The sequence below is a fragment of the Bombyx mandarina genome, chromosome 22 (assembly GCF_030267445.1).
Source record: "Bombyx mandarina strain Sakado chromosome 22, ASM3026744v2".
Classification (NCBI taxonomy): Eukaryota; Metazoa; Arthropoda; class Insecta; order Lepidoptera; family Bombycidae; genus Bombyx; species Bombyx mandarina.
The window spans coordinates 16,544,090-16,563,798 of record NC_143228.1 but is presented as its reverse complement, the minus strand read 5'-3'; the positions used below and the strand labels follow the sequence as shown (position 1 = coordinate 16,563,798).

At 43.6% G+C, this 19,709-nt stretch overlaps 1 protein-coding gene across 1 annotated transcript in view; it reads left to right on the top strand.

Moving 5' to 3' along the window:
- NGR-A30 (neuropeptide receptor A30) overlaps positions 1-19,709 on the top strand; it is a 72,839-nt gene that overhangs the window by 33,574 nt on the left and 19,556 nt on the right. The window contains exons 3-8 of the mRNA XM_028170607.2: positions 2,346-2,481; positions 2,916-3,019; positions 5,954-6,047; positions 12,709-12,804; positions 14,573-14,755; positions 17,962-18,057. Coding sequence (XP_028026408.2) covers positions 2,346-2,481; positions 2,916-3,019; positions 5,954-6,047; positions 12,709-12,804; positions 14,573-14,755; positions 17,962-18,057 — 709 coding nt within the window. The remainder of the gene's footprint in view (positions 1-2,345; positions 2,482-2,915; positions 3,020-5,953; positions 6,048-12,708; positions 12,805-14,572; positions 14,756-17,961; positions 18,058-19,709) is intronic.

Genomic DNA, 19,709 nt, shown 5'->3' with positions numbered 1-19,709 from the left:
CGACTACTACGGGACCTCTAGTTTGTAATAAATAGATCTGTTTGTCGGAGAAGCCACAATCATTAACACCATCGTCAGACATCGTAGGGGCGAATAGAGTGATCGAGCTAAGAGAAATATTAAGTACGCCAATCACGTTTGTTGTCTTAGAACAATTGGTGGTATGACCTCTTATGAGTCCGCACGCACCACCCTGCCTATTTTCTGCCGTGAAGCAGTAATGCATTTCGGTTTGAAGGGTGGGGCAGCCTTGTAACTATACTGAGACCTTATAACTTATATCTCAAGGTGGGTGGCTCATTTACATTGTAGATGTCTTTGAGCTCTAGTAACCACTTAACACCAGGTGGGCTGTGAGCTCGTCCACCCATCTAATCAATAAATAAAAAAATAGAAATCTTCTCTTGACGTTAGCAAACGAAAACGAATGACAGTTCCCAAGACGGAGGCACCGCTCCTCATGAAGGCTGGTTGTGTGATGACGTCTACGCGCCGTAATACAATTATTATTATTTCGACACTTTACATTGCTTACAGTTCTCATGTACTGAGTCAATAGTTAAACACTATAAAGTTTTACACAAGCATTATTACGGACTCTGTACATAATCAACACTTCGCTTTAAGCTTACACATTGAACCATACTCAAATTTAGATTAGAAAACAGTGTCTAGACCCATTCTTCAGAATTCACTCGCGCAATTAACTCTGACCCTACAGATTCGAACGAAGATAATCATAATGTTTCATTTTTATCACAGACTTAAGGATGGTGTTTGTTATATTAAATACTGGTGTTTGTATTACGTAGGTGCCTTTGAAGCTATCAAACTTGGACATAATAATATCAGTTATAATTGTGTGGGGGTAGCCATCATACAATACAAGATATTTGACAGATGGCTGAATCTCGCTTACGACATTTTCAAGATAAGCTTGCATAATATACAAGCTCCGAACAACAACATTCGGACCGTCGGTCTACCGAGCAATATCACCAGCTCGGTGGAAGATCTTCCCTTTGTCATATACCTACACAATTGGATTGAAGGCTTCTTGTATTTCTTCGAAGACAAATGATGTTAAGGATAGCTGATGATGAATATAAATAACCACGTGGAGTCGTTTAGACCAAGCTATTAAATTCGAAGAAAAAAAATCCTCAACTTCGCAACCCTCGTCTAATAAATCCAATTTGCAAATTTTATTAAAACAAATAACGTTGAAATCGAATAATTTTCAAAAATCATACATTTACTTGGAAAATTTAATTTTCAGCATAACATGTGAAGAAATTACGTGCTTAAAGTCAACCGTTTCAATTTTCTGCCACTCAATTTTCATTTAATAAAGTACTGAGTGGTTGTTATTAGTTTTAAACATTCGATAACAGTTATATTATATTACAAGCGGTCCGCTCCGGCTCCGCTCGGGTCTTTAACAAAAATTTCAACGACATTTGACGTTGTTTTATTTTTTTAAATAAAAGAACACTTATTACGGCATAACTACAATAGTTAGACATATGCTGCCGCGACGCTTTTTGTAAATAATAATGTGTTCTACAAAGTCGTAGTACATTATTTTATTCTATCATCAAGAGTTTTCGCAGGGCACGCGATGTAAAGAATATTTTAGGTATTTTTTTTACACGTTGGGTTACATTATTGGAGTTTTAGTAGGGATCCCTAATTTTTTTCAAAAAAGATTATAGCCTATGTCACTCAGGAATAGTGTAGCTTCCAAACAGTGAAAGAATTTTTCAAATCGGTTCAGTAGTTTCGGAGCCTATTCAATACAAACAAACAAACAAATCTTTCCTCTTTATAATATTAGTATAGATATGCGACTTCTTTCGCTCACGTATTTAATTTAATCTCGACTAAAAAAGCGACAAAAATTGCTTTTAAATTAGAAAACTGCATTCTTGTGTAGTTGTTTGATATTGCTGGGGCTCCAGACCTATAGATTATTTAAATTATCTGAAGAATTATTATTCTACGAGTAATAATGGTCGCTTAAGATATCCACAAATATTAGTTGGTGCAGCAGCTAGCTAAGGAATTTTCTAGTTGAAAAACGCTTTGAGAAGTTTGGGATATTAAAATTCTAATAGCCATTGTTTCAAATTCAGCCTTATTATTAATGTAATTCGAATAGTATAAAAATAAATAGTATACATTTTTGAATTATAATAATAAATATCCGACTTTTCGTCTCTAATGATGGAAAATATTATCAACGTCACAACTGAATCAATTTATACATTTTAAGACATCGCGATGTCCGCTATATGGGACAATACGACCAACTATGTTTCACAAAACGTTATTCTTGTTCCCAGTCGGCACAACTGGCGATACTATGGATTCTGCTGGTGACAATAGTGGCAGGCAACGCGACGGTGGTCCTTGCGTTGCTACTCACAAAGTCCAGAAAAAGCAGAATGAACTTCTTTATTATGCAGCTTGCGATTGCTGGTGAGTAGCTGTGAGTGCTTAGGTATTTGATGTGTCATCTTCACTAAGTTTGGCTGGAAAGCTTATACCAATGTGTTTCCTATTCAGTCCTTCCCTGAAGAAGTTAAGCGTTAAGGAAACTTTCATGGTGCCTTAAGTGGGAATTATGCTGGTATTTAACAGGGGACTTTCTCATGGTGAATGACGCATTGTAAGCCCCTACATGTAGGTTTTTCCATTTCGCCCATTTCTGGCGCGACGCTGTCGTACTTCAGGGCTTCAGGACTCCAAGACTCCAACCTTCTTTCTCTAGGAGTATGGCATCTATGAAGTTGTTACGTCTATATATTCCGAAATTAACTACTATTGAAATGTAATCTAATTTTACTTACTACTTCCTACCAGTTTGAAGGACGAAACCGAATATCCACAGAAGCTGCTTCTCCTTGTTACAGATTTATTGGTAGGATTAATCAGTGTTCTCCCAGACCTCATACAACGAGTTACCATAACGTGGCTGGCCGGATCTATAACATGTAAAATGATGAAATATCTGCAGGTGAGTATCATATTGCCACTTTCTCGACAATTTTTTTTCCATCTTCATTAATACCCAATACCCATCAATACCTATCATCGTTACGCAGGTTTTATAATCTATATTACCGGTAAAACCCATCAATACCCATCCTCGTTACGTAGGTTTTATAACCTATATTGCCGGCGGTAGGTCGTATCGTAACCCGATATAACAAATAGGCATTACCATCCTTCCTTCTTCTGCTGCATAACACGTTCTGCTTTGGTGGATGGTATAACCAGTATAAAATTCTATTGAGGCTGTCATATCACGGTCATTTCTAAAAGTATTTGGTATTAACTTAGCGCCAAATCAGCCTTAAGCTCGTTCATTTATCTAAGCTATTGAGAATGAAGAAAAATATAATTCGAGATCAAGGAATTTGTATGGCGACTTATTTTAAATTTTACGTACTTTAGTACAGTACGTTGGGATTTCTTCTCCAACTTCTTCACCAGTACATATGTCTTCGTTTGCATGAGCAGTTCCCTTATGCGCGTTATATTGTATTCGAACAACTCAAATATATATTAGCATCCGACCTGCTAGCTACCGAATTCACATTACTCCATAATTAACATATTCATCACTCCAAACAAATGTATTGTACACAGACGACGTATGCCTTTAAGAATAAGGTCTAATTTATGGAATTTCTCATAAAAAAAAGATTCCGAGCACGAAATTAGTAAATTGTTCTCTGACGAGACACACGAGCGGAATAAGATCGAATAAGTTTTTCGAGGCTTTTGAACTTGAACCTATGTATTTGAGCAAGCGATCACAAAGATCACGACCCACTCTTTATATCATTCCTCGTATCTAAGTCTAGAGACATGTAGTAAACAAAAACAAGTGAAAATCAGTTATTTCTCGACCCAAAAAAGATCTGCGCGTATACTTTCATTCCTCTATATTCACTGCTTCAACGTACAGAGAAATTTAGAGAATCATCAATTACAAGAACATGTAAGGCCCTCGGAACTGGTGTATTTTTTTTTTCCTAAATATGCTGATAGCCTTGAGAGGCTATTTCAGATTTACCCTAACATGTAGGTGAGCTCTCGTGGCTCAAACCGGGAGTGTTGTTAACACTGGCCCTAGCAAGAGCAGTGCTTCGCGGAATCTACCAACGGATCGGAAACGCGACCCACTGAGAAGATCCGGCGGGAAACTCACTGGGTTGCGTCTATGGGGGAACTTGTGTCAAAAATAGAACCATTCTATATAATTTCAAAATTTTGTTGTGTCTTTGCATTGTATACATTTATGTAATAAGCTGTCATGCGTTCTAGTTTAAAACTGAAATTATCAAATAGTGCAGAGTTCGATCTCAAATCTCAAGATAAATTAGTCTATACTTTGTTGCATTTATGGGTCCTGGCGACTACGTAACTGCAGTAGGGTCCTCCTAACTTCAGCAATAAAATACGGATCACTGCGTAAAGTAATCACATAAGTAATAATGATTTTATATTAGAAGTCTTTTTAAGGAATTGGTTTCTAAAGTAATCTAATTATATATCACTGCATACCAAATGCTTTCGATGTTCTGGTGTTATTTATTTTTCGAGAAATCAAACTTCAAAACGTTCCGTAGACAATTGAATTATGCTCTGATGAATTTACCTTATTCATAGACAAATTAGTAAGAATTAACTTTATTAGTTTATATAATAATAACTAGGAATAATAATATTAATAGCCATCCAGACAAAAAGCAAACAAAGTTAGGCAGTTAAGTTCGCGGTAGGCAGCGGCTTGACTCTGCCCTTGGCATTGCTGAAGTCCATGGCCGATGGTAACCACTCACCATCAGGTGGGCCGTATGCTCGTCTGCCTAAAAAGGCAATAAATAAAAAATAAAAAGTTGTATATCACATATCACAGGAATGTTTTTTCCCAATATTAGAATCGAACCCACGACCATTGGCGCAATAGTTGGACCTGCTAACTACTGCACTACCGAGTCAATCGTTTTATTTCTCTAACAAATCAACAATTTTATCGCTCACTATTCTGGACATTAGTAATTGCTAAGAGTGCGGTCAGGCTTCTGTCTACCGAGGTTATCAATCATCAATCCACTTCCGTAAACCGGACACACGAACAACGAAATTCAATTCCATCCAGTCGGGATACTACTGATTTTCCAACTATAAGTCCTGTAATACAAGATTGCTGAGGATATTGTTCATGACGATGGTGAAGAAGAAACCAAGCATGACAGAATTTTGATAGTTTTATTTAACTATTTTTAAAATACATTATTTTACAAATGTGTTGACGCGTGTCACGCTGCTGGTCGACGAACACGAATCTTAGGCCGCGGGCGCATCCTCCTCCCGCTGCCTTCCCCCGTCCCCTCTCTCGCCCTGAACGTCGTGAACAGATATGAACTGAAAATTTAGGTTTTTCGTTGTCATTGATAATCAATCAATATACCTTAAATGGTGCTGAAAAGCGGATTTAATAAGTAACATGAACAGACGTCAACGGTAGCACAGCGTAGAGCTAAGATTTGGGACCAGTGTCTCAATGAGCAATACGCAGCACACCACTAACTCTCCGACACACGCGCTGTCTCTCGCGCTACTCAATGGCTTGCTAGCCTAAGCTCCGGAAACGGATACATTCGATGATGGTTTGCAGCGATTTATAGATATTGCTAGAAATTACTTAAACTAATAACTTACAAATGTTTTTGTTATACTGTTAACTTGTAAGAAGGCTATAATAATAAATAAATAAATGAGATGTGGCTTGGTTGATGGCGGCATTGGAGCAGAAATAGCGGGGTCTATGGCCCTACAAATTAACACTAATCAACAGATGGATCTTCAAAACTATTTCATTTACCCTTGTTTCTGGAAGGGTCTTTTTTCTCAAGAAATGTTATAAAAATTTCAACAGGGTGTGGTCACGTATTCCTCCACATACGTGCTGGTAGCGCTGAGCGTGGACCGGTGTGACGCAATCACTCATCCCATGAACTTCACTGGAAGCTGTAAGTATTTTACTTTTAGTGGTAGAAGACTGACCCCTAAATCAAGAAATGATCTCCTATCTATTCTAACTAGAAAATCAATTTTATTCATTTTGCTTTTCCTCCAGATTCCCTTCTGCTTTATAGCGTCTATGGCTTGTGTTGCTAACATATATTGAAGTATTATTCATGGGTTGATAAGTCACCAGCCAAACTGTGACTAAAAAGGCCGTTTGACTATTCTCCCTTTCATCCAAATACCCATGTTCTTTGTAGCTTTTATAGCTCCTTTGATTAATATACCTCTATTTTAGTTTTATTCATATACATTAATAAGGCCTCAATCAAGCCATAATTATACATTGTTACATAAAAATTTTTTTTATAAAGGAGCTTAAGACGAGCTTATGATGTCCTCCACGATGAATAAATAACATTATGCATAAAATTAAACTTCTACATTAAACTACATTCTGGTAAGGTTACTAGCAGAGGCTTACGACGCCTGCCTAATTCTGCCGCGAAGAATAATGCGTTATTCTTTTTGAAGAGTGGAACACCCATTATGCTTTAAACTTCAAGCTTCGACTGTCTCTATTTGGGTAGCGGCATTTACTTGTGATATCCATAAGGCCTCCATCGCCGCACCAGCTGCAATATCTAGAAATGACTCATAAAGATAACTGGGTAAAGACACATTTAAAGTAAATTATCAGGATTCATTTGTACTATCTTAAGATCTAGCTAAAATTTAATTCGAAAAACAAGTGTTTGTTATGATAGCCGATATAAATCGGTTCGTCAAACCCATTCAAAGTAACAAAGAGCCCTCCGCGCATCGCAGTCAAAATAATAAAACAAATTTACGATTTGTTATTTCCTTTTATTCATCGAATTTTAGCTGACTCCCCATGTTTTCGTGTTGATTTACACAATTTTTACTGGCGACATGTGAACACCACTAGCCTAACGACGTAATGAATTAAACATATAAATTCTCATTATAACTTACGTCCTAAATGTAAATGTATATATACTATGTATAATAACATACAATACTATGCTATGAGCTCTTTGACTTCAACCGCTCTAAAACGTATTAATACAGTGAAAAAATATGCAAAACATAATTTGTTTAATAACCGTTGGGGTAAACGCGTTGTTGAGTGGAGACCACGAGCTGGAAAACGTAGTGCAGGACGCCCTCAGGCTCGGTGGAGTGATGATCTGCGCAGGGTGGCTGGCAGGAGCTGGATGAGAGAAGCCGAGGATCGTGCTCAGTGGCGAGCAATTGGAGAGGCTTATGTCCAGCAGTGGACTGATATAGGCTGATGATGATGATGATAAATTTGTTTGATGCATGGTACTCTAAAACATTCTCGCTCACGACTCGGTCGTGCGCGGACGTGCTTTCCGATCCGTGGCCCGCTTGCGAGCTGCGTCTCGGAGTCCATTTTTGTGCGCTAAAGTTTTGTAACCGCGAACCCACCCTTACCAACTGCCTTTTTCAAGGCAAAACCAATCGCTACGTTCAGGCTTCCTGTGGCACTCACAGGCTAGCAATTTCCTAACCCTTCCCAAAACAACAGTCTTTTTCAAGACTAGACCCCCGCTCGCGATTCTGCCTGCTGTAGCACTATACAGCCCGAGCGGGTTCCTTTCCTTTTCCCCGCCGATTGCCGTTTTCACGGCATAGGCATTCCCCCCCCCTGCTCCTTGCTGTCCTGCAGCACAGGGGGGTTACAAATCCTATCCGGGGCCTCGCCTTTCGGCGAGTTCAACAAAAGTCCCGGGGCCGCCCCCCCCGGGCAAGAAGACCGAAGAAATGGAGCAAGAAGATATTAGGGATATTGTCGGGTTCCTCCGGGATAGGTACCCGTCAATTAGGGCCGAGTACTTAGAGTATAGGGCCGCCCGTGGCAATCCCTCCCCCCCCGCGTCCGTCGCCGCGTATTTCAAACGTGCCTCGAAGGCACGCCGCGCGCCCCCCGCTGCCGCGTTAAGTTCGAGCGCACGTTCCGACGATGCGACTCAAGAAGCGCCTAGCGCTACCCCCACCCCCGCGCCCGCGTCGACTACGTCATCGCGCGTCTCGTCCGTCGCGACCTCGATCGTTTCGAGTTCAGGCTCCGATACCGAATCGGAGATGGATTTCGAATCCGCGTCAAGCCCTCAGCCTGGAACTTCGGATGGGTTCCAAACCGTAACGCGCGGTAAAAAGCGTACTCGCGCCGTGGAGTCCCGGAGCTCCACGACGAAGCAGACAAAATCCGCGACCGCCTCCCGCCCGCAGGTAGTCGTGACACCGGAGTCGGACTCCGCTCGCCGCGTAACCCCGCCGCCGCGTCCCAAGCCCGCGCCCGCTCCTAAAGCAGCTGCCCCGCCCCCGCTGATTCTCCAGGAAAAAACTGCGTGGAACCGCGTTTCCCAGGCCCTTCAGGCAAATAAAATCAACTACACCCATGCGCGTAACGTCGCGCATGGGATTCAGATCAAGGTCGCAACGCCGGGCGACCATAGGGCCCTCTCAGCATACCTCCGAAAGGAGAACATAGGTTTCCACACCTATGCTCTTCAGGAGGACCGCGAGCTCCGTGTAGTAATACGCGGAGTACCGAAAGAGCTAGACATAGACTACGTTAAGGAGGACCTGATCGCTCAGGCACTCCCTATAGTTAGTGTGCATCGGATGCACAGCGGGCGGGGCAAGCAGCCCTACAATGATACCTATAATGATACTCGTCGCGTTGGAGCCAACCCCGGAGGCCAAGAAAAAGATCTCATGCCTCTCGACAGTCTGCGGCCTATCCGGGGTCTCCATCGAAGCCCCCCATAAACGTGGCACTCCCGGGCAGTGCTACAGATGTCAGCTTTACGGCCACTCGGCTCGTAATTGCCACGCGCGCCCCCGCTGCGTAAAGTGCCTCGGCGACCACGCCACACTAGATTGCTCGCGTGTTAGGGAAACCGCGACCGAACCTCCAAGCTGTGTCCTATGCCTTAAGCAAGGGCACCCCGCGAACTACCGTGGATGTCCTAGGGCTCCGCGAAAACGTCCGACCCACCCAGCCCCCCGAACCGTCGGCCCAAAGACTTCGGCGCCTTCAGTGCCGAAACCCGCCTTCGTGCCGGCTGCAGTTCCCACGGTGTCGGCGTGGAAAAAACCGCTGCCGTATACGAAGGCGGGAACGGAAACCGCACCCCCGCCCCCGCTCGTGACACGCCCCGCGCCCCAGCCCCTGCTCGCACCTCGCCCCGCGCCCGCGTTCCGTCCCCCGCAACCCTCTGCCGTCAACGACTTCGCGCTCGTGCGTGACTTCGTCACCGCAGTCAACTTCGACCGTCTGCGATCGTTCGCAGACGCGATACGTAGGTCGGTAACCCCCGAACAGCGGCTCGCGGCCGCTTTCGATCACATGGACGTCTACGAGTCCGTGTCGCGTACGTTATAAAATCTTTACCGATAATCAATGGCGCAAAAAGGTAGAGAAAAACCGTATTCCCTTACGTTAGCATTCTATAATGCTAACGGACTCGCGCGGCAACGCGATCAAATTTTTGAATTCCTCCGCGATAATCTTGTAGATATTCTATTAGTGCAGGAAACCTGTCTGAAGCCCTCGCGTCGCGACCCGAAAGTCGCGAACTACGTCATGGTTAGGAATGACAGACTCACCGCCTCCAAAGGCGGGACTGCCATTTACTATAGACGGGCCCTGCACGTTGTCCCTCTCGATACTCCCTCGCTCTTACATATCGAGGCGTCAGTGTGCCGTATCTCGCTGACGGGACACCAGCCGATCGTCATCGCATCCGTTTATCTCCCCCCGGACAAGCCCCTTCTGAGCAGTGACATCGAGTCACTGTTCGGCATGGGAGACTCTGTCATCCTGGCAGGCGATCTAAATTGCCACCACACTAGGTGGAACTGCCATCGTACAAACGTCAACGGTAGGCGTCTCGACGCGTTTATAGACGACCTCACCTTTGAAATAGTCGGTCCCCCAACTCCAACATGTTATCCGTATAACATCGCGCTCCGTCCGAGCACTATAGACCTGGCATTGCTCAGGAACGTAACTCTGCGCTTACGTTCCATCGAAGCAATGTCAGAGCTCGACTCAGACCACCGACCTGTCGTTATGCAGCTCGGTCGCCCTCACAACCCAGTCACTGTTACGAGGACCATGGTGGATTGGAATAAGCTGGGCACGTGCCTAGCCGACGCCGCTCCGCCAATCCTCCCTTGCGGCCCGGATTCGAATCCATCCCCCGAGGACACCGTCGAATCCATAAACATCATTACCGATCACATCTCTTCCGCGATCATTAGATCTTCAAAAGAAGTCGATGTGGAGGACAGCTTCCACCGCATCAGACTGTCCCCCGATCTTAGGAATCTCTTAAGAGTTAGGAACGCGGCAATCCGGGCCTACGATCGTCTTCCCACGCATTCAAACCGGATTCGGATGCGTCGTCTACAACGCGAAGTCCACTCCCGCTTAAGCGACGCGCGTAACGATAACTGGCATAGTTATTTAGAACAACTCGCGCCCTCCCACCAAGCATACTGGCGACTAGCTAGGACTCTCAAATCCGAAACTACCGCTACTATGCCTCCCCTCGTACGCCCTTCAGGCCAACCACCGGCATTCGATGACGATGACAAGGCTGAGCTGCTGGCCGATGCACTGCAAGAGCAGTGCACCACCAGCACTCAACACGCGGACCCCGAACACACCGAGTTAGTCGACAGGGAGGTCGATCGCAGAGCTTCCCTGCCGCCCTCGGACGCGTTACCCCCCATTACCACTGACGAAGTTAGAGACGCGATCCACAACCTCCAACCTAGGAAGGCACCCGGCTCCGACGGCATCCACAACCGCGCGCTAAAACTCTTGCCAGTCCAACTGATAGCAATGTTGGCTACAATTTTAAATGCCGCTAAGACGCACTGCATCTTTCCCGCGGTGTGGAAAGAAGCGGACGTTATCGGTATACATAAGCCGGGCAAACCGACAAACGAAACTTCTAGTTAGCGTCCGATTAGTCTCCTCTCGAGGATAGGAAAAATTTACGAACGGCTCCTTAGGAAACGCCTCTGGGATTTTGTTACCGCGAACAAAATTCTCATAGACGAACAGTTCGGATTCCGCTCTAAACACTCGTGCGTACAACAAGTGCACCGCCTCACGGAGCACATTCTGATAGGACTAAATAGGCGTAAACAAATCCCGACCGGCGCCCTCTTCTTCGACATCGCGAAGGCGTTCGACAAAGTCTGGCACAACGGTTTAATTTATAAACTGTACAACATGGGAGTGCCAGACAGACTCGTGCTCATCATACGAGACTTCTTGTCGAACCGTTCGTTTCGATATCGAGTAGAGGGAACTCGTTCTCGTCCCCGTCAACTGACCGCCGGAGTCCCGCAAGGCTCCGCGCTCTCCCCGTTATTATTTAGTTTGTATATCAATGATATACCCCGGTTTCCGGAGACCCATCTAGCGCTCTTCGCCGATGACACGGCTATCTACTACTCGTGTAGGAAGATGTCGCTGCTTCATCGGCGACTCCAGATCGCAGTAGCCACCATGGGACAGTGGTTCCGGAAGTGGCGAATTGACATCAACCCCACGAAAAGCGCAGCGGTGCTTTTCAAAAGGGGTCGCCCTCCGAACATCACTTCGAGCATCCCACTCCGTAGTAGGCGCGCAAACACCTCCGCCGTTAGTCCCATCACTCTCTTTGGCCAGCCCATACCGTGGGTCTCGAAGGTCAAATATCTAGGCGTCACCCTCGACAGAGGGATGACATTCCGTCCCCATATAAAAACGGTACGCGACCGCGCCGCGTTTATTCTAGGACGACTCTATCCAATGCTTTGTAGTCGAAGCAAACTGTCCCTCCGTAATAAGGTAACTCTCTACAAAACTTGTATACGCCCCGTCATGACGTATGCAAGCGTAGTGTTCGCTCACGCAGCCCGCACCCACTTGAAATCCCTTCAGGTTATTCAATCACGATTCTGCAGGATAGCCGTCGGAGCGCCTTGGTTCCTTAGGAATGTGGATCTCCACGACGACCTGGAGCTCGACTCTTTTAGTAAGTATCTACAGTCGGCATCGCTGCGCCATTTTGAGAAGGCGGCACGACATGAGAACCCTCTCATCATAGCCGCTGGAAATTACATACCCGACCCAGTAGACCGAATGGTAAACCGTCGACGTCGCCCAAAGCACGTCATTACGGATCCTCCTGATCCATTAACGGTGCTTTTAGGCACCACAAGCACCGGTCACCGTCCTCGTCGAACCCGTCGCTTGCGACGAAGGGCTCGACGAGCGAACTAACCCATAGACACAGCCCACTGAGTTTCTCGCCGGATCTTCTCAGTGGGTCGCGTTTCCGATCCGGTGGTAGATTCTGCGAAGCACTGCTCTTGCTAGGGTCAGTGTTAGCAACTCTCCCGTTGAGCCCCGCGAGCTCACCTACTAACGTTAGGGTGAAGCTAAAATAGCCTCTCAAGGCTATCAGAATAGGTAGGGAAAAAAAAAAAAAAAAAAAAAAAAACGAAAAACCCACAGTCGTTTTGCGTCTGCTTTGCTGATGATTCGATAAGCTTATCGAAACACAAGTCAATCATAATGTTTTGGTTTCATCATAATTTGTGTTTGCCCAGGGCGCCGCGCGAGAGCTCTCATACTGTGCGCGTGGCTTCTCAGCTTCTTCTTCTGCATACCGATGTTGCTGCTATTCAACGAGGCTGATATAGAAGGTAAAGCTTTTTAAAAGTTCTCAATACCGTCTGCGCTCCATTAAAGCTAGGTACTCATTTACAACCAACGCATCAATCTACAAAAGCGTACGCAAAGTAGCCAGATAATGCTCTACTTCTGCCACGAAGCAGTAATGCATTTCGGTTTGAAGGCAGTCGTTGTACTCTAAAAACGGAGACCTCAGAACTCATATCTCAAGGTAGGTGGCGGCATTTACGTTGTAGATGTCTGTGGGCTCCGGTAACCACTTTACATCAGGTGGGCCGTAAGCTCGTCTGGCTACAAGGACAATAAAAAGAAAAAGACATTGCATTGTGAATGCCACCTTGGGAATGAAGCCTAAATCACAATCGTTAGTATAACGGTAACGTCACTTTTCAAACCGGAACACATGAGTATTATAAGTATGGTTCAAACTGGTCCAAGATAACACGTACGTCCCAACACCAGTAAATCTCAACCAGATCTCAACGTTAAAGTTTAAGTTCGTTTTATTGTAAACCAATAAAGCGTCCTGTTAAATCTCCGAAGAAGTTATAAAAGGACCGTCTAGCTCGTAAAGAAGAGTTTTAGAAAACATTATAAAACACGAGCCACGACACCCACGCTGCTGTCTGGACTCAAAGAATTAATCTGAAATATGTCGTACGGTTTATCTAGGAGATAAGGCATCTAAATCTCGTTAAACTAAAGAGGGGTGCTTTGTTAGTGACAGGGTGAATGATTCAATTCGCGAGTTGTGTTTTTTTTTATTTGGTGGGTAAATTTTATATTAATTGTTGGTAGTTTAAGAGGCTATATCAATTATGCACGTTCTGGTAGATGAGCTTACGTGGCTCAACCTGAAAGGACTTGCCAACGCTAGCCCTAGCAAGAGCATGCTTCGCTGAGTCTACCATCAGATCGGAATCGCGACTCACTGAGTAGATCCGGCAAGAAACCGCTTGGGTTGTGTCCACGGGATAGGTTGGACATCGAACTCTTCGTCGTAATCAACAAATCCGACCAGGTCCTAGAAGCACAGAGAGTGGATCAGGGTTTCCGATAGGCTATACACACTAAGCCGACGTTGGCTTTGCGTTGCCCCGTCCTCTGGGTCAGAGATATAATTCAAGGAGGCCATGGCAAGAGGGTTGTAAGTAAGTAATGACAGACTTCTGTTTCGAAACATATTTTTAATAAATAAATAAATTTCGGGCGTTGTCAACATCCTACGAGGTTCATCCGCGTCTAGTGGGCAAGCGGGGTATATTGGACAGATGGCAGCAAACCGCGGGCCCAAGGATATTTTATTAATCATAACCTAAATAAGGTCATTAGATATTAATTTTTTTGATATCGAATCCTCCTAAAGATTGAGTACTTACTTTGTTCACGGCCCGAACACTATAAGTAGCACTCGTATGATATTGTCACATTTACAATTGAAGCCGTCAGCGCAAAAGTGGCCCAAGCTTATCCATACTAAGCATTACACATATGTTATGCTTAGTATGGAGGCAATTAGGTTTGAATTTTCATGAATTTGAATTTGAGTAGTTAGGCAAAAAAACAATACGCGCAAAAATAATGTTTACGAAGCTATCTGTTATCTATGGGTGAAACTATGGATAGGCCGGTTTTGCATCAAAATGTATTATATTTTAAATAAATTCCAATAAATGTCATATAAGCTTAAATATAAAAAATTGTGGGTTAGGCCACTTTTGCGCTAATGGCCTCAATTGTCATGTTCAATGAGGAATCTAACTCTAAATTTCACAATAGGCATTCTCCAATGCTGGTCGAGTATCAGCAAGATCCAGTGGCGGATCTGGATGACGAGCGTCTTCGTCTCGTTGTTCGTGGCACCAGCTCTGATCATATCAGCTTGCTACGGCGTCATCGTGGTGACTATACGACAGAAAAGTCACAGGGTGCTCGGCAGGCGAGCCACAACCACAAGACAGTGTAAGTACAGATGCCTTAAATAGTCTCGTTTATAAGTTTTTAAGTCGTCGTGGCCTAAAGGATAAGACGCCCGGTGCATTCGTCTTGAGCGATGACCAGTGTTCGAATCCCAGGTGGGTACCAATTTTTCTAATGAAATACGTACTCAACAAATGTTCACGATTGACTTCCACGGTGAAGGAATAACATCGTGTAATAAAAATCAAACCCGCAAAATTATAATTTGCGTAATTACTGGTGGTAGGTCCTCTTGTGAGTCGCTTTAACGACATTTTGAAGATAATTTCGCATAAATACAAGCGGTCGGTTTGATTTGCCAAAAATACCTGCTCGATAAAATATCTTATTTTGTCTTATCCCCATTTTCAACTATTATATGCATTTTTTTTTTATTACTTAGATGTGTGGACGAGCTCACAGCCCACCTGGTGTTAAGTGGAGCTCATAGACATCTACAACGTAAATGCGCCGCCCACCTTGAGATATGAGTTCTAAGGTCTCAGTATAGTTACAACGGCTGCCCCACCTTTCAAACCGAAACGCATTACTGCTTCACGGCACCTACCTACCCGTGCAGACTCACAAGACGTCCTACCACCAGTAGTTTCAGTTTGGAAGTGAAAAAATTGGGTAAATGAAATTCTAGTACGGTAGCCCTATGGGTTATGAAATATGAAGACGAAAGCATCGTTATGTTGCTAAATAAATTACTCTGAGGCCGCTATCAACAGAATAACAATATAAACGGTCCGGGTAAATTGAATTATTATTAGAACTATGCTGGGCCCTGATGAAAGACCCTTGTATGTTATCTGTATATCAATGCGTACTGAAATAGTATGGAATTCAAAATGATTATTGAGAGCGTATTGGAATCTTTTTCGAACAGGATCGGGTCTAATGACCTGTTACTGGTATACACAATGTCATAATAATAAACGTAGCTTAGTAAACACGTACAACTAGCTGTTATCCATCGTCATTTATTATTGTCATACATATTGTCTTAATTACTATCTAATTTTCTACACAAGTGTTTATGGCATTTTAGGTTGGTTATGTGTGTAATTTGTTTCCTAAAGACATTCTTATCCACCTGGTGATTGTCTGGAAGAGATCGCTCTTAGTGATAAAATCGCCCTTTATATTTTTTTAAATTAATATTTTGAATTTTTAGTTCTTTTGTGTACAATAATGCATACTTTCTCTCTCTCTCTTGCTCTAATGTGTGTTATGTTCAGCTCATATTAAGACAGTAGTTTCGTTTTGTTGCAACTTAGAAAATAAGGTCATGCTCTGGATTAATTGTATTTCTTTAAAGTAATTTTGAAAAGAGGGTCTAGCTCCACAAAGGCTTACTTCATCGGTGCCCCTGGTATTGGTGATCTCTCATGAGCGGCGAAACTGGGGAGCCTCCGGGCTACCACTAATCCCTCACTCATAAAAATGCGGCGATGACCACTCATCATCAGGAAGGCTAGAAATAATTTCCATTTGCGTTCAAAAATAATGTAATATGTAATGTGTAAGCCTCTTACTTAATTATGATAGGTAGCCCATGAAGCAAACGGGATTTGGATGCGAGTTTTATGTAACATGATGTCCAAGTCATGTATCGCTGAAGTCCACTACTCCACCCATTTCGGTTTGAAGGGTGGGGCAGACGTTGTACTTTAAAACCTGAGACCTTAGAACTCGTGTCTCGAGGTGGGCGGCGCCATTTACGTCGTATATGTCCATGGGCCCCGGTTGCCACTTAACACCAGGTGGGCCGTGAGCTCGTTCAACCATCAAAGCTATAAAAAAAAAGATGTGTGGTGTCGTGGGACACCGGATAGGAACGAAGTTCCTTATTATAAAAATATTAATTTTAAGTTCTATTCGAGGTATAAAGAAAATAAAACTGGAGGTTTCGCAACAACCCACGGTCATTCGGTAACGTGCGAACTTATTGTGGTACACTTCATTCACGGTTGTTTGCATAAGAGTTCGTGTATTGCGCAAACGAACGCTCTGAGATCGTGGTCAATTAATGATAAAAAATATGTTATTTTTTGTACGTTATTACAAAGTTAAGTCGTACATTGTGTGCATTACTAATTTGTAGGGTTATTACAAAGTTAAGTCGTACACTGAGTGCATTACTAATAAAAATCTTACGTTACGGACATTTTTTCCCGGTTAGGGTAGCCCTCCGCATCGTCCCATAAGGAACTTCTTTCCAAAAAATTGTTAATAGACTTGATAAATTCTAGTAAATACGCCTTAATCTTAACTAAAACCTACTAGCATTTACCACTGCATAATCCAAGGGTCGAATAGCAGAGGTTAATACGTATAAAATTACAATATTTCAGTAATGGCAAGCCCAGAAGTCGTTACGCTCTCTCGTTTGAATTAATGAGTGTTGCCCCATTTTAAAGGCATTTCCTAGTCCTTTAATACCCTAACAAATAATTATCTTTTCGTACAGCGTGTAAATTACGTGTTACGTTATCTTTGCATGTTGTTTCTTTAGCTTATTTTCGAGAGATCGATTTAGTGCTGAAAGTATTCTGATTTGTCGTTTGATAATATGATGTGGCTTTCATAGGTCATAAAATATTTTAATATATTATTGTAATATAAAAATTAGTAATATAAGATTAAGATATTATTAGATCTAAAAAACAATCTTTCCAGAATAGTCTTGCAAATACTTAGGGTTTAATCTTCGCTGGTTTTATATAACACTTCATTAGAATTTTCGCACACTTTATAGTCGCTGTGATCCTCAAAAGTACCACTAAATAAATAAACATAGCTTAAAAACTTAAAAATACACTTACATATGCATTACACTTGCAAACAAAAGTAAAAAATAAATTAGTCATCTATTTATCTTGTAATCCTGGTACCGTCATGAACGTCAGCATTGCCAGGGACAGAGCCAAGCCGCTGCCTACCGCCTAACCTCTCGCAAGGCACACCATGCGGCCTGAACTGCCTGGTATACTACGCATGATTTCGCTCCACATTGTTACTGAGCGTCCGACACTACGTTAAATGATACACGGTCTCCACTCCATCTCGTCTCCACTCGTCTAGTCCAACGGTTATCGGTTCTCCGTAAGATTTCTTGTGCTTAGTGAGCTGATAAAAAATGTAAGAAATTTTTTAGTCGTGTATTGAATTGGACAGATCTCCGACACGGTTTTTCGTTGCAGATAGCGACGATTTGGACAGCAGGCGAGCGAGTAGCCGCGGCATCATCCCGAAGGCGAAAATCAAAACTGTCAAAATGACATTTGTCATAGTTTTCGGTGAGTATGACGCTTATGCACGTTCTTTTTACATAAAAACATAAAGCAGGGTGTGGCTCTGGAAAACGAAAGATAAATTTATGTGGTGACGTAGCGTTAGAGAAAGATATTCTTGTTCTTTTTTTATTTATTATTTTTTTATTGCTTACATGGGTGGACGAGCTCACAGCCCACCTGGTGTTAAGTGGTTACTGGAGCCCATAGACATCCACAACGTAAATGCGCCACCCACCTTGAGAATAAGTTCTAAGGTCTCAAGTATAGTTACAACGGCTGCCCCACCCTTCAAACCGAAACGCATTACTGCTTTACGGCAGAAATAGATAGAGTGGAGGTACCCACCCGCGCGGACTCACAAGAGGTCCTACCACCAGTAACTACGCAAATTATAATTTTGCGGGTTTCATTTTTATTGCACGATGCTATTCCTTCACCGTGGAAGTCAATCGTGAACATTTGTTGAGTACGTATTTCATTAGAAAAATTGGTACCCGCCAGAGATTCGAACACCGGTGCATCGCTCAACACAAATGCATCGGACGTCTTATCCGTTAGGCCACGACGACTTCGGCTTTCTTCACCTTATCCCACTAGGTGGGGTAGGCACAGCTACTTTTTCTATTCCATTCTCTTCTATCAGCCGTCATCTCAACACTCACTCCTCTCTCTCTCATATCGTCATTCACACACTCCATCCATGTCTTCTTCGGTCGACCTCTTCCCCCTCTACGTTGCACTACCATTTCCATACATCTCCTGGTCACATGCATCTTCTCTCTACGCATCATATGTCCATACCACGCTAACCGTCCGCTCTTACCGTAGCGAAACATATATTCAACTATCACCAACTCCCAACTCGTTTTTGTTTTTGGTATCAATTCCGATAGACCTAATGTAAATAACATTAGACTTCCGAGCTTTACGAGTAACATTAATGTACATGCCGGATTATTTCACGCATGAATGACTTAAGATTTCCGCATATTGTATATGTATCTCGTATATAGAGTACGTGCTATTACAACTTCATTTCTTACAGCGAACTTCTTCTCGTGGTATAATATAGACACCAGTTTTTTCTTTCTTTTTTTTCTTACCTATGCTGATAGCTTTGAAAGGCTATTCCAGCTTCGCTTTGACGTGTAGGTGAGCTCACGGGGCTCAAACCGGGAGTGTTGCTAGCGCTGGCCCCAACAAGAGCGGTACTTCGCAGAATCTACCATCAGAACGGAAACGTGACCCACTGAGTAGACTCGGCGAGAAACTCAATGGGCTGTGTCTATGGGACACTCTCTCTCTCTCTCTCTCTCTCTTCGATCGGTTCCTCACTGCTGAGGATCGTGACTCCGTCCGATTTCGTCAACCAACTGTCTCCATCGATCCCGCCCTGCAGCCCGGTGGAGTGCGTCGCTGATAGGTATCCCCAGTTCCTCCGCTATTTGGTCCGACCATCGTTTGGGACCTCTACCCCTAGGCCTTTTTCCCTCTATTTTACCGGTCACCACAAGGCGTTCCAAATTGCTGGTATCCCTACGTGCAACATGACCAAAATATGGGACACTAATAACACTAATAACCACTTAGCAGAACTGGTAGGTGGCCATTAGCCATCTTCTGCCGCAGAAAAAACATGCGCATCGTGTGGAAAA